The sequence below is a fragment of the Miniopterus schreibersii genome (assembly GCF_964146895.1).
Source record: "Miniopterus schreibersii genome assembly, chromosome: 5".
Lineage (NCBI taxonomy): Eukaryota > Metazoa > Chordata > Mammalia > Chiroptera > Miniopteridae > Miniopterus > Miniopterus schreibersii.
In genome coordinates, this window is record NC_138106.1 from 66,269,689 (window position 1) to 66,283,346 (window position 13,658).

A 13,658-nucleotide genomic window follows, 5' to 3' on the forward strand; every position below is an offset into this window, starting at 1 on the left:
ACAAAACCAGAATTATTCTAATGACATGACAAACAATGAAAGCAAACAAGCTTTACTGGGAAAGAACATGTAAACTTACGGTTGTTGTATACGCGGCTTCTGGATCATCTTCCAGCACCCGGGAGAGACCAAAGTCAGAGACTTTGCACACGAGGTTGCTGTTGACCAGTATGTTCCTAGCTGCGAGGTCCCGATGCACGTAGCCCATGTCAGAGAGGTACTTCATTCCCGACGCGATGCCCCGAAGCATGCCGACCAGCTGGATGACTGTGAAGTGGCCGTCATGTTTCTGAAAGAGAATCACACTGATTTATTTAGTGTAGTGTGTGTGTGTGTGTGTGTGTGTGTGTGTGTGTGTGTGGTAATAGATAAAATCTTTGAACTTATTTTACTGGGTCCGATGAATGTAAGCATCAAGTTGCTGACCACTGACTATGTTTATAACAAAATATAAGTATTTGTTTGACATTAAAGGAAAGAAAAATCTAGCTGGAAGTGATGAAGGATAACAAATAAAAGACAGAAGGGAACCAACCAAATTAAGTTCCGAAAAAATAATTTCAAAAACTTTAAGAGGGAAGTAAAATCAAATAAGGTCATAGCATTGACTATCAAGGAGACAGAATCCACTTTTCACAGCTGTGAGCTCCGAACCAGTCATACAGTTGGGAAGAAGGGCAGCAGAACCGAGGATAGGATGAAAGCTGCGTGATAACTGGAAATATGGTAAAAAAATCACTCAGGAAAAAGAAAAACTGATTGCATAAAGAAGAAACAAGTTTAGGAAAGCTGCAGGAGAAAGAAAAAAACACGCAAAGAGAAAATAACCGGATTTTCCCATCTTTTATTGAATGCAGCAAATTGGAAGTTGTTGGGAATTGACCGAAAACTGGACTCTTTTAGCTCCCAGTTGGAAAGATTAAATGAAATATGAGTAACAAGCCAGGCACAGCACTGCTGTGTAGTAGTCACTCCCTTGGATACTTACTCCTCTCACCTTAATTAAAAAACAACATAGAATTTTTTAAAAAAGAAAAAACATGCAACTGTCATCCATGCAAGATGTGTACACCAATAAGACTAGATACAAATAGTACCCTAGAAATTAGAGAAAATGAAAATAAAAAATATTGTAAGTTTGGAAAATAATGCATATTGTTCTATGTAGTTATTTGGAGATTGTTGTCTTTGATGAAGACATAGAGAAACAAAAAATTCTCAAGTTGGTTTTACACATCAGGTAACATTTATTTATGAATGATATTAAAAATGAATTTCCAGTGAGAAATTATAGGGTCATATTACCTTATACAGTGTGGGAGAAGCATAAATAAGAGTATCTTAAATTTTGCAAAGTTAAGCAGTTTTCATGGATATCTGACTTAAAACTATAGAGCAGCTGAGACATGGCGATGACTTGACCAGACCACAGTGACACAGTCTCCTATGCAACAATGATTCATTGGTCAGTTGAAGAACAGGCTTATACAAATGAAATAAACTTTGTCTTACTATATCAACTTATCTCCCTGACAGCCCTCTGACAGCATCACCCAACTCAAGTGCAGAGTAAGGAAAAGAACCCTCTCTTAAAAGAAATATTCTACGGCGAGAGTACCCATTTGAGCAGGCTCTTCTGTATAATTAATGTATAAAAGATAATCCAGCAAAGAAAATCTTTGGTGTTATTAGCTCTTTATGTTTCCAATCCATCTTCTTAGACAGTGTACTATTAGATGAAATTTGCCTCTTTTATCCTGTGCTCTACATACCTCTCCTCTATTAGGAACCTCAAAGCCTTTGAGTAGAATTGAAAGCATAAATTCTTTTGGCCAAGAAAGGCTTACGCTAAATTTAAAGAGGCCGTTCTTATACCTTTTAGAAAACGAAGCTGCCTGGTGTCACAGTTCTTGTGAATGGAGAATTGCTACATAGTAGGAAACGTTAATGAACCATTTGAAAACTAAGGAATGCCTCAGTTTCCTTATCTGTACAATGAGAATAGAGTAAGTCAGAGCTGTAGTGAGAATCACATACAAACACAGAGCAGCCCCTGACTTAATTTAATAATAGTTACTATTTAATAAAGCCTTGTTGTTATAATTATATGTAGGTTTTGTAATTTTAGTATGAGTCAGACAATTCTCTCACTTTCCTGAAAAACCAATTGGTAACATAAACTCTTATAGCATAAAGAGAAATAGTTATTTAACACCAGGTTGAAATTTAATTTCCTATTTATTCTGAGGGTGGCACACAGCACCAAGTTATTTCTTTTCTTAAACACAACTATTTTAAGAGCAAGTTTAGGTTAACCGCAAAATTAAGAGTGAGGGATTTCTCCCATACTTTCTGCTCACACACATGTATAGCCTCCCCCATTATCAACATCTCTCACTCAGTGGTACATTTATTACAATTGATGAACATACACTGACACATTATAATCACCCAAAGTTGACATTAGGCTTCATTCTTGGTGTTCAACATTCATTCTATGGGTTTGGACAAATGTATGACATGTATCCACAATTATAGCATCATACAGAGTATTTTCACTGCCCTAAAATCTGTTGTGTCCACTCCCAACCCTGGGAACCACTGATGCTTTTTATTGTCTCCATAGTTTTCCCTTTTCTAGAATGTTATATAGTTGGAATTATATAGTATGTAGCCTTTTCAGATTGGCTTCTTTCACCTAGTAATGTGCATTTAAGGTTTTTCTATGTCTCCTCATGGCTTGATTTTTTTTTTTTTTTTTAGTGACGAATCTGAATGATATTCCATTGTCTGAATCTACCACAGATTATCACTCACCTACTGAAGGACATCTTGGTTGCTTCCACATTTGGCAATGATAGATAAAGCTTCTACCAACACCTGTGGTTATAGCATATATATAGCAGTTTATGGCTACAAACTTTTATGTGCATATAAGTTTTCAACTTCTTTGGGTAAACGCCAAAGAGGGCAATAGCTGGATTGTATGGTAAGGGAATGTTTAGGTTTGTGAGAAACTGCCAACCTACCTTCCATTCTGTATTCCCACCAGCAATGAGGGAGAGTTCCTGCTCTTCACATTCTCACCGGCCTTTGGGTCAGAGTTACTGACCTTGGCCATTCTAATAGGTGCATAGTGCTGTCTCATTTTAATTTGCATTTCCCTGATGACACATGATGTGGAGCATCTTTTCATGCACTTATTTGCCATCCATATATCTTATTTTGTGAGGTGTCTGTTAAGGTCTTTGGGGTCCATTTTTTAATCTGGCTGTTTTCTTATTTTGAGTTTTAAGTGTTCTTTGTATAGTTTGGATTACTGTATTTTATCAATGTGTCCTCTGCAAATATTTTCTTCCAGTCTGTGTTCTGTCTCCTCATTTTCTTGACATTGTCTTTTGCAGAGCAGGAGTTTTAAATTTTAATGAAGTCCAGCTTATTAATTCTTCCTTTCTTGGGTTGTGCCTTTGGTGTTTTATCTCAAAAGTCACTGCCATATCCAATGTCATCTAGGTTTTCTCCTACGTTATCTTCTGGAAGTTTTATGATTTTGCCTTTTACATTTAGGCCTGTGATACATTTTGAGTTAATTTTTGTGAAGAGCGTTAAGGCTCTGTGTCTAGACTTTTTTTTTGCATGTGGACGCCTAATTGTTCCAGCACCATTTGTTGAAAAGACAGGTTTTTGCTCCATGGTATTGCATTTGCTCCTTTGCCACAAACCAGTTGACTATGTCTATTACAGGCTCTCTTTTCTGTTCCATCGATCTACTTTCTTTTTCTTGCCAACCTGCTCTGGCTCGGTCTTCCAATACTATGTTGAATAAAAGTGGTGAGAGTAGGTATCCATGCCTTATTCCTAATCTTAGAGGAAAAACTTTCAGCTTGTCACAGTTGAGTATGATATTAGCTGTGGGCTTCTCATCTATGGCCTTTATTATGTTGAATATGTTCCCTCTATACCCACATTGTTGAGAGGTTTTTAAAAATCATAAGTGGATACCGAATTTTGTCAAATGCTTTTTGTGTATCTATTGAGATGATCATATGATTATCATCTCTCGTTTTGTTAATGTGTATCACATGAGTTGATTTGTGGATGTTGAACCACCCTTGCATCCCTAGAATAGCTTCCGCTTGGTCATGCTGTATGATACATTTAATGCACTGTTGAATTTGATTTGCTAATGTCTTGCTGAGGATTTTTGCTTCTATGTTCACCAGGGATATTGGCTTGTGGTTTTCTTTCCTTGTAGGATCCTTGTCTGGCCTTGTTATCTGGCTTTGTAAAATAAGTTTGGGAGTAGTCCCTCTTCTATTTTTTAAGTTATTTTAAAATTGTTTTTACTATTCTCATTACCAATATTTGAAAAGACTTGAATTAACTGCTTTCTTATCAGCAACATAGCAGTCACGGTTCTTATAACAATAAATGGCATCATTATAAAATGAATGTTTAGTGTCTGAAAATAATATAAACCACTTTCTCTATGTTCTTTCATGGGACTATACGATGTAGTATATTTATTTCTAATTCATATCACCACATCTTTTCAGAGGTTCATGAGGTCAAAACTATTTTTATAACAGCACTAAGACATACATCTGCCCTTTTTCACTGTGTTGATATTTTCACTCATATAAAACTCTGTAAGGTAGCCATGGCTGGTGTGGTTCAGTGGTTAGAGCGCCGGCACAGGTATCAAAGGGTCGCAGGCTCTATTCCTGGTCAAGGGCAAGTATCTGGGTTGCAGGTTGTTTCCCTGGCCCTGGTCAGAGAGTGTGTGGGAGGCAACTGATAGATGTTTCTCTCTCTCTCTCTCCCCTCCCCTTCCACTCTCTCTAAAAATCAATGGAAAAATTATCCTCGGTGAGGCTTAACAAAACCAAACCACAAAAACCAAACTCTGTTAGGTGAAACTGCAGAAGCCTAAACATAAATCAAGGCAGTAGCACCAAACCAAACTGTACTAGTATTCCCATATGCTTCTCTGCCACACAAACGAAAAAGGGTAGTTTTATATAAGAATGTAGCTAGTGAAGCAGTAAAACTCATGAGGTTTGCTGAATGTTGGTCCTTGATTACACATGCTCAGGATCAACATCTGTGAGGGATAGAAGAGAACAAGACTGGGCGGCAGGAAGTTCAAGTGCAGAGCATTCGCAACGGCGGCCTGGGCATGGCCCATGAAACGGTCTGGATCTGGGATAACTCTTCAGAGTTGGTCCAAATTGAGGAAAAGGGGCTGGGTCTTACACGCCACATGGATCAATCATTGGAGGCAGGCTGTCTCTGTAAACGTGTCATGGCCTTGGGTGAGGTGGTTTTCTCTAGTCAAGGGCATTTCCCAGAGGGGAGCTGAGCTAAGAACTCAGTTTTAGCTTCTAAAATTCCAGAAGCTAAAGGAATAAGGGAGTTGATCCTGAGACTTGTCCTCAGGAAAGTTCCTTCATGAAAATCTTTAAAGGATCTGCTTCCCGGGGAACACAACCTGTCTTTACACAGATGTAAAAAATCTCTCATCTCTCTATCTATCATCTATCTATCTATCTATCTATCTATCTATCTATCTATCTATCTATCTATCATCTATCTATCTATCTATCTATCATCTATCTATCATCTATCTATCTATCATCTATCATCTATCTATCTATCATCTATCTATCTATCATCTATCTATCTATCATCTATCTATCTATATCTATCTATCTATCTATCTATCTATCTATCTATCTATCTATCTATCTATCTATCATCTATCTATCATCATCATCATCTATCATCTATCTATCATCTATCATCATCTATCTATCATCTATCATCTATCTATCTATCTATCTATCTATCTATCTATCTATCTATCTATCATCTATCTATCTATCTATCTATCTATCTATCTATCATCATCTATCATCTATCATCATCTATCTGTCTATCTATCATCTATATTGTCTATAAAATGTGGCCTTGATGAAAAAGAAGCTCAAAAAATGGTTCTATATATTTTTTGGAAACTCATACCTCAGTTGTTACCACATCATTCTAGGGGAAAATAGCTAACACTCATTAAACACTACAAAGCAGTGAGTTACGAGCTCTTTACAGGTATTGTCTCATTTAATCCTTGCCAACAACTCTGTGATATAAGTGCAGTTATTATCTTCATCTTATAGTCAAACCGAAGGACAACAAGATTTAATAACCTGGTAAAGGGTCAAGTGAGGATTCAGATCCAGGCAATCTAATTCCAGAGCCTCTATTCTTATCAATTGGAGTTGTCTGAAAAAGAGCTGGCCTAAACTTTGCCATAATGACCCAGTCTAGGCTAGCCTGGGAAGTATAATTTGGCTTAATAAAGCACGGAATAAAAGGGCTCTGAGACTACACTATGAAACAAAAAACAAACAGACAAACTGGAACACTCCAGATAAACCGACAAGCGAGGATTTATCTATCTATGCCTGGCTGAGAGGAGCAGCCCCGTTTATTCAAACTTGAGGTATGGCTCGAATCTATTTCTCTACAGAAGATGCAACTCTCTCCTGCAGACAAAATCTATATTCTTTTCACTAGTCCTGTCAGCATAGCCTCCTCAAGTGTGCTTTAGAACACACTGGTTTTCTTGAATATGGTGTGTGGTTAATAAATGGTGACTGAATTAAATAGTCTTTGATACCATCTTGTAGAGCACTGGCTGCTATTGCTGTATTATTCCCATAGTCTTGTACAAAAAAGAGTTGTTTTCTTAAGGCTGGATACGCATTTTCTCCCTTCTAGGCAGCGGTTCTATCACAGCACCCACTGGACTGCCATGCCTTGTGTCAGCACTTGATAAATATTAATTCAAATGGAATTGAATTGTTTATGAGGGGAGGAGAAAAATGTGAGAGCCCCGAGATTTAATATCTTTGGGCTTCCTACTAGAGATTAATCAGAAAGAAACTATGAATATTTTAATGACATAGGGTTATTTTCCCGGGAAGGCAGATTCAAATGAAAGAGAGCGAATGTGGCATATTTACACACTGCATCTCAGAGCTTAGTAGCTAGAATTCGGTTTGTCTTCATTTTTTTTCTTTGCGCTCTCAACCCGACTGCTGAGAAACCTGGAGCTTAACGTCTAAGCGACAGAGAGGGTGAGCCTGACTGGAAGGTGTTTCCTGGAAGCTCTACATTACAACGTCTGCAGAGCGCTCCCAGACCCTGTCTAAGACCCCAGAGCACAACACCCGCCGGATCCGAGCGTGTCACAGTAAGGCAAGCTCCTGACGATGGTTCAAGGCCCTGCCTTCCAGGTTGTCCCCCACGGACACTTCCAGTCTCTCCGCATCCATTCATCTTAGGTTGACCTCAAGTACTTAGCCTGTGCTTTGGGCAGATGTAGGGTTTGAGTGCTATGCTGTTCTCCTGTCATCACACTATTATCTGACAATATTAAAAATACATATATTTTTTCAACATAATAAATATATTTAACAAATGTATTCTACGAAACACAAATATCACCCTGCCCCTCATTTGCTTAAGACCTTTCAATGACAGAATAAAGTACAGTAGTCAATACAAAGTTAAGACCCTTGCTCCTATCACTAGTTTTATAACCTTGTCCTGATTCATTTTTTTGGTGTTTACTTCACCCCTACAACATGTTATTTCATATCTGATGTGCTTTGCTTGTACAGTTCCCTCCTCCAGGAATACTCCTCTAGTCTTTTGTCATCTGAGTTTCCCATGGTAAGTATCATCTCTTCTTGGAGGTCCTTGCTGAATCCCCAAGTCGTTTTTCCCAACAGTACTCTTTGAGCAGCTATACTACAGGCGAGTTATTGCTCTAATTGCTGGAGTCAAAGTGGGAAGCAGAAGAGAAAGGTGCCTGCTCCAGTTGTACTTACATTTAATTGGAGGCAGGGAGACAGAAAACAAAGAGGTAAAAAATAAATGAGATGCTTTTAAATAATGAGGAACTACAAAATATAGAACATGTGTATGAAAGACAGTGACATGTTGGAGCCCGTGACTAGTTTCCAGCATGTACAGATGACTTAAGTCAAAGATGAGTTTGTGCTGAAGAAATGAAAGCCAATGGGGCTGGAGCTTATGGAGAGAGAAGAGGCAGGAGAGGGAGACTGAAGAGTCAGGCAGAGGAAAATCAGGCAGGGTCTTGTAAGCCAAGGTGAAGAGTTTGAAATCTCTAAAAGTAATGAGAAGTTAGACAAGAATTTTAGTTGGAGAATGATATATATACATATACATACAGGGGTGGGCAAAAGTAGGTTTACAGTTCATAGGGAAAAAGACATGTAGGCTATGATTATTACAATAGCTTTAACTCAAAAGAATGTCACAATGGCACAGTGCATTCAGGCATAGTCTCTTAAGTGCTCAAATTGCCTTCATTATTTACACATTCTTGTAGTCTACTTGCTAAATAAATTGTTTCACATACTCACAACTGTAAACCTACTTTTGCTCACATGTGTGTGTGTGTATGACTTGTGTATGGAGAATGGAAGCAGAGAGATCAATTGAAAGCTACTAGACTAACACGGGAGAGAGGAGCTGGTGGCTTAAACCAGGTCTGAGATCTATTTTAGAGGCATAGCCAACAAGACCTGCAATGGATTGGATGGAGGGGGAGATGGGTCAGGAAAGTGGAGAAATAAAGATGGACCAAGTTTCTCTCTTCACTGCTCTCAAAGCATCCTGTCTACACCAACACTGGCTAAAACCATATGTGTGTGCCAGTCTCTCCCACGGTCTTGAACATAATCTCACCTAGGGCAATGAGCGCACCTAGTCTTGTTCGTCTCGGAAATCTCAGGGCCTGGCACCATGCTTGGCACACAGTAGGTACTGGACTGATACTCACTGGATTGAATGGCGCTAAATTTATTTTTCTCTTAGTGCAGGGAAATACTTCAAGCTTTTAGTCAGTAGTAAGATATTCTTGAAGTATTTTCCATGGCAAGTAAGATAAGAGATGCTCTGAGAAAATCATGAGTAAATGAGAAGGATTTGTTACACGTGCAGCCTTCTTCACCTCTAAGGGCAAGACTCTGGTGTGACTGATTTTGACCACCAAATTCTTGTATTTTTGCCGCAGAGTGAGGAAAAGGGGGCTAAGTATGTTACACAGATTTCGGCTGTATTTCTTTCTAGGTCTTCACTGGAGAATCACAGTAATGTTGAGCCCACCAACAGAACAGCCTTACGAAGTATGAAAAGTCTGTGGACCACAATTTAAATCATAGCCTTCAAAGTTTCTGGTTGAAAAATGTGCATTGCTTCTTTGTATCGAGTAAATAATTAGTGTGACTCAGTGTTTTGAAATGTTGAAAATGAGTGATAAACAAAACTATACCTAGTAGATGGTAAGCTGCTATTCTAGAGTAGAATTAATAAAAATCGCACATCATCATTTAACAAACATTTACAGAGAATACAATTCATTATACAGTGTCTTGGTTGCAATAAATAAATGACTTTCCAAAGGTTCCTCACAAATCTGGTGCAATAAACACTAGTGGAAAATGACAATTTATGCTCCAAAATGAAGAATGAAAGTTTGGTTCAGATGTGTGTCAAAAGATTTTTTTAGTTTACTAACCACAAGTTATAAGAAATGGCACCGGCTTTTCAAAACAGAATGACAAAAATAGAAGGGTTATCTGAAGCCTTGTAAAATTACTCCTTCCAAAACGCTGACTTGAGCTATAAAATGGCTATGCAGGAAATGTGACTTACTAAGCGGTTTACAAAAGATCAAGGTATACAAACAGTGGACACTTTTTAAAGCCTCTTGTCTCCTCTAATTTTGTGTTACCAGAGGCCTTTCTGAGAAAACTAGATTTTGTCTGAAATGCAATTGGTTTGTAAGGGACAAAAGATGAGAATCTATGAAAAGCTACAAAAACAGAGAGGAGTTAACTTCTGTGTTCCTTTCGTGCAAAAATATCCTCACCCACACTGTCTGCTTGTTCTCACTTTTTTGTTTTGCCACCTGAAATTCCATTATTAAAATTTTAATTGGGCCAAATTCATAAAATCAAAGGCTATGCGGAGGGGGATATGGTTACTAATAAATGAGGATAGCTTTAGTTTTGCAAGATGAGTAAGCTCTAGAAATCTGTTGTACAACACCTCACCTATATTCAACAATACTGTATTGTACATCTGAAAATTTGTAGAGAGAGTAGATTTTATGTTACATGTTACTACCAGAATAAAATAAAATAAATTACATTTGGGTTTGTAAGTTCATGTAAAAGATGCAAAATAATATGAAGACATTAAAATAGTATTTGTGAATCACACACTAGTATGAATTAGTCTAACCTTATATCCAGCTAAGATCTATGGTAACTAAAGAATGGAAGCTTAGATTAAGGGTGGGTGAGGGTCCAGGTTGCAGGTAATTCTATCAGATGGAGAAAGGCCGAGCCTGGGGATAAGGGATGGGGAGGGTGCCACAAGAGAACACGAAAGGAGTGAATGCCACAGAAAAATGGCCTTTAAAAATTTTGGCTCAAGGAAGTCATGTAGAGCAGAGGAAAACACACCTTTTATTCTCTTTTGAAGATAATTCCTGGCCCCTTTCGTATTGGAAGCTACGTCCTTTACTGTAGTCTGTGTTAAAGAGGCTTTTATAGGTCTGCCTAGGGACTTAAGTAATATTTTTAAAATAAATATTTATAGGAAAATACATTCTGAGTTCTCAACAATTGATTTATAAGTGACTTTGAGGAAAACAGTCCTTGGACGATTACTTGCATAACTTAAGTTTAAAGTTAAAATTCAGTTTTTCTGTTTCTAAATCAGAAAGTTGTCCATGCCATGACTTGAAAATGCTCCTAAATTTGAAAAAGCAATGGCTAAGGTTATTTATGGACTTGAAAAGACCAAATCATTCCTGTTTTAAAATAATCGTGTACAAGTAAGACTCAATCTCTCTCTCTCTCTCTTTTTTTTTTTTTACCAAAGTCTTGGTTCTTGTGGCCTCCCCCATTGAAAATCTTATTATAATTTCCTCTAGAATATTTACTAAGTCCTTCAAGGCTTTTTCTTTTGCAGTGATCATGGATTTGGACTTAAACTTGGCAGAGTTACATTTTCAGTTATAGAAGGGAGATGCCACCAAGAATAAAATCAGAAATTTCAATCATGAGGAAACTAAAAAAATGTCATTACTAATATACTTAAAAAAATCTAGGAAGAAAAGTAGATATGGATTTGTGAATCATGCCAGTTGGATTTCAGAATTGCATTTTAAGAGCTTAAAGTGAATCTGTATACAATATAGCTTTAGCTTGCAAAGCTTACTACTGAATTTTATTTTATTTTGCTTAGATTTGTATGAAGATAATCTACACTAGCTACTATGTGCTGCACTTAAATAAAGCCAGAAAAATATAAATTGTTTCGTGTGGCATTTGGGCCAGGGTGTCACATAGCACCATGGTTATGGTAAATTATAGTTGGAGTGCATCAGTTACCTGCGGAAGTTTTTAAAAAATAGACCTGCTTTGGTCTACATATCTCTTTTCTAAAATCTCTCTAGGATTGTGATTCTGATTGGCAGACATGGCTGAGAACTGTAAGTTTTAAGTCTAATATTTAGTTCTGTAAATTCAAAATCTCTAGTATGGCCATAAGGGGATATAGGACTAACTACAGACGAGTTCAGGAAAATGGAATTTCTCTACATATCACTATAATTACAAATTACACACCAATAAAAATCAATGTAAATCTGTGAAATATGCTGTTGGTATTTTAATAGGGACTGCATTGAATTTATAGATTGCTTTGGGTAGAATGGACATTTTAATGATGTTGATTCTTCCAATCCATGAACACGGTATATTCTTCCACTTGTTTATATCTTCCTCTGCCTCTTTTTGCAACGTTCTGTAGTTTTCCAAGTACAGATCTTTTACCTCCTTGGTTAAGTTTATTCCTAAGTATCTTAAAAAATTTATAGCCATGGCAATCTTGAGAAGGAAGAACAAAGTTGGTGGGATGACAACATCAGATATCAAGTTATACTACAAAGCCACTGTAATCAAAACAGCCTGGTACTAGCACAAGAACAGTCATACAGATCCATGGAATGGAACAGAAATTGACCCAAGCCATTACGCTCAATTAATATTTGACAAAGGAGGGAAGAGCATACAATGGAGTAAAGATAGTCTCTTCAATAAATGGTGTTGGGATAACTGGACAGGTACATGCAAAAAATGAAACTAGACCACCAACTTAGACCATACACAAAAATAAACTCAAAATGGATAAAAGACTTAAATGTAAGACATGAAGCCATAAAAATCCTAGAAGAAAACATAGGCAGCAAAATCTCAGACATCTCTTGTAGCAATATATTTGCTGATACATGTCCTAGGGCAAGAGAAACTAAGGAGAAAATAAACAAATGGGACTACATAAAAATAAAAAGCTTCTGCACAGCAAAAGAGCAAAAGAAACCATTGACAAAACAAAAAGGGATCCCTGAATGGGAGAACATATTTGCCAATTACACATCTGATAAAGGGTTAATATCCAAAATATATAAAGAACTCATATAACTTAACAAAAGGAAGGCAAACAATCCAATAAAAAAATGGGCAAAGGACCTAAATAGGCATGTCTCCAAAGAGGACACACAGATGGCTAACAGACATATGAAAAAATGCTCAACGTCGCTAATCATCAGAGAGATGCAAATTAAAACCACAATGAGGTATCACCTCACCCCTGTCAGAATGGCTCCATCAACGAATCAACAAACGACAAGTGCTGGCGAGGGTGTGGGGAAAGGGGAACCCTAGTGCACTGCTGGTGGGAATGCAGACTGGGGCAGCCACTATGGAAAATAGTATGGAGGTTCCTCAAAAAATTAAAAATTGACCTGCCATTTGACCCAGTGATCCCACTTCTAGGAATATATCCTAAGAATCCTGAAACACTAATCAGAAAGAACTTATGCACCCCTATGTTCATAGCAGCACAATTCACAATAGCTAAGATCTGGAAATAGCCCAAGTGCCCATCAGTGGATAAAAAAGCTGTGGGACATTCACACCATGGAATACTATGCAGCTATAAAGAAGGAGGACCTCTTACCCTTTGGGACAGCATGGATGGAACTGGAGAGTATTATACTAAGCGAAATAAGCCAGGCAGAGAAAGACATGTACCACATGATCTCACTTATATGTGGAATATAATAAACAAAATAAACAGATGAACAAAATAGATCCAGAGACGTAGAAGCATGGACCAGGCTGAGGGATCTCAGAGGGAAGGCAGGGTGGGGGAGTGGGTGGGGAGAGATTAATCAAAGAACTTATATGCTCACATGCATAACCTATGGACACAGACATTGGTATGGGGAAGGCTTGGGTGTGGGGTGGATGTGGGGCGGAGGGGGTCAACAGGGGAAAAAGAGGGACATCTGTAATACTGTCAACAATAAAGATTAAAAAAAAAGAAAAAAAATGAATGTAAAGTCCTGTATACAAAAGGAGAATTAATAAAGAAAATTATAAACTACAATTTCATGGTACCAGGTACTACAAATGATATAATACATTCACAGTACTAAAATGCTTAAAGAGATAAATTCAGGCTATTGAAAGTTGGTGCTATAACTTCTA

At 37.6% G+C, this 13,658-nt stretch overlaps 1 protein-coding gene across 1 annotated transcript in view; it reads right to left on the reverse strand.

The window, feature by feature from the left end:
• The window catches only part of EPHA6 (EPH receptor A6), a gene marked incomplete at its 5' end in the record, with an annotated part of 762,908 nt that overhangs the window by 106,160 nt on the left and 643,090 nt on the right, over positions 1–13,658 (reverse strand). Inside the window, one exon of the mRNA XM_081138997.1 lies at positions 80–289. Within this exon, the coding sequence (XP_080995123.1) occupies positions 80–289 (210 nt within the window). The remainder of the gene's footprint in view (positions 1–79; positions 290–13,658) is intronic.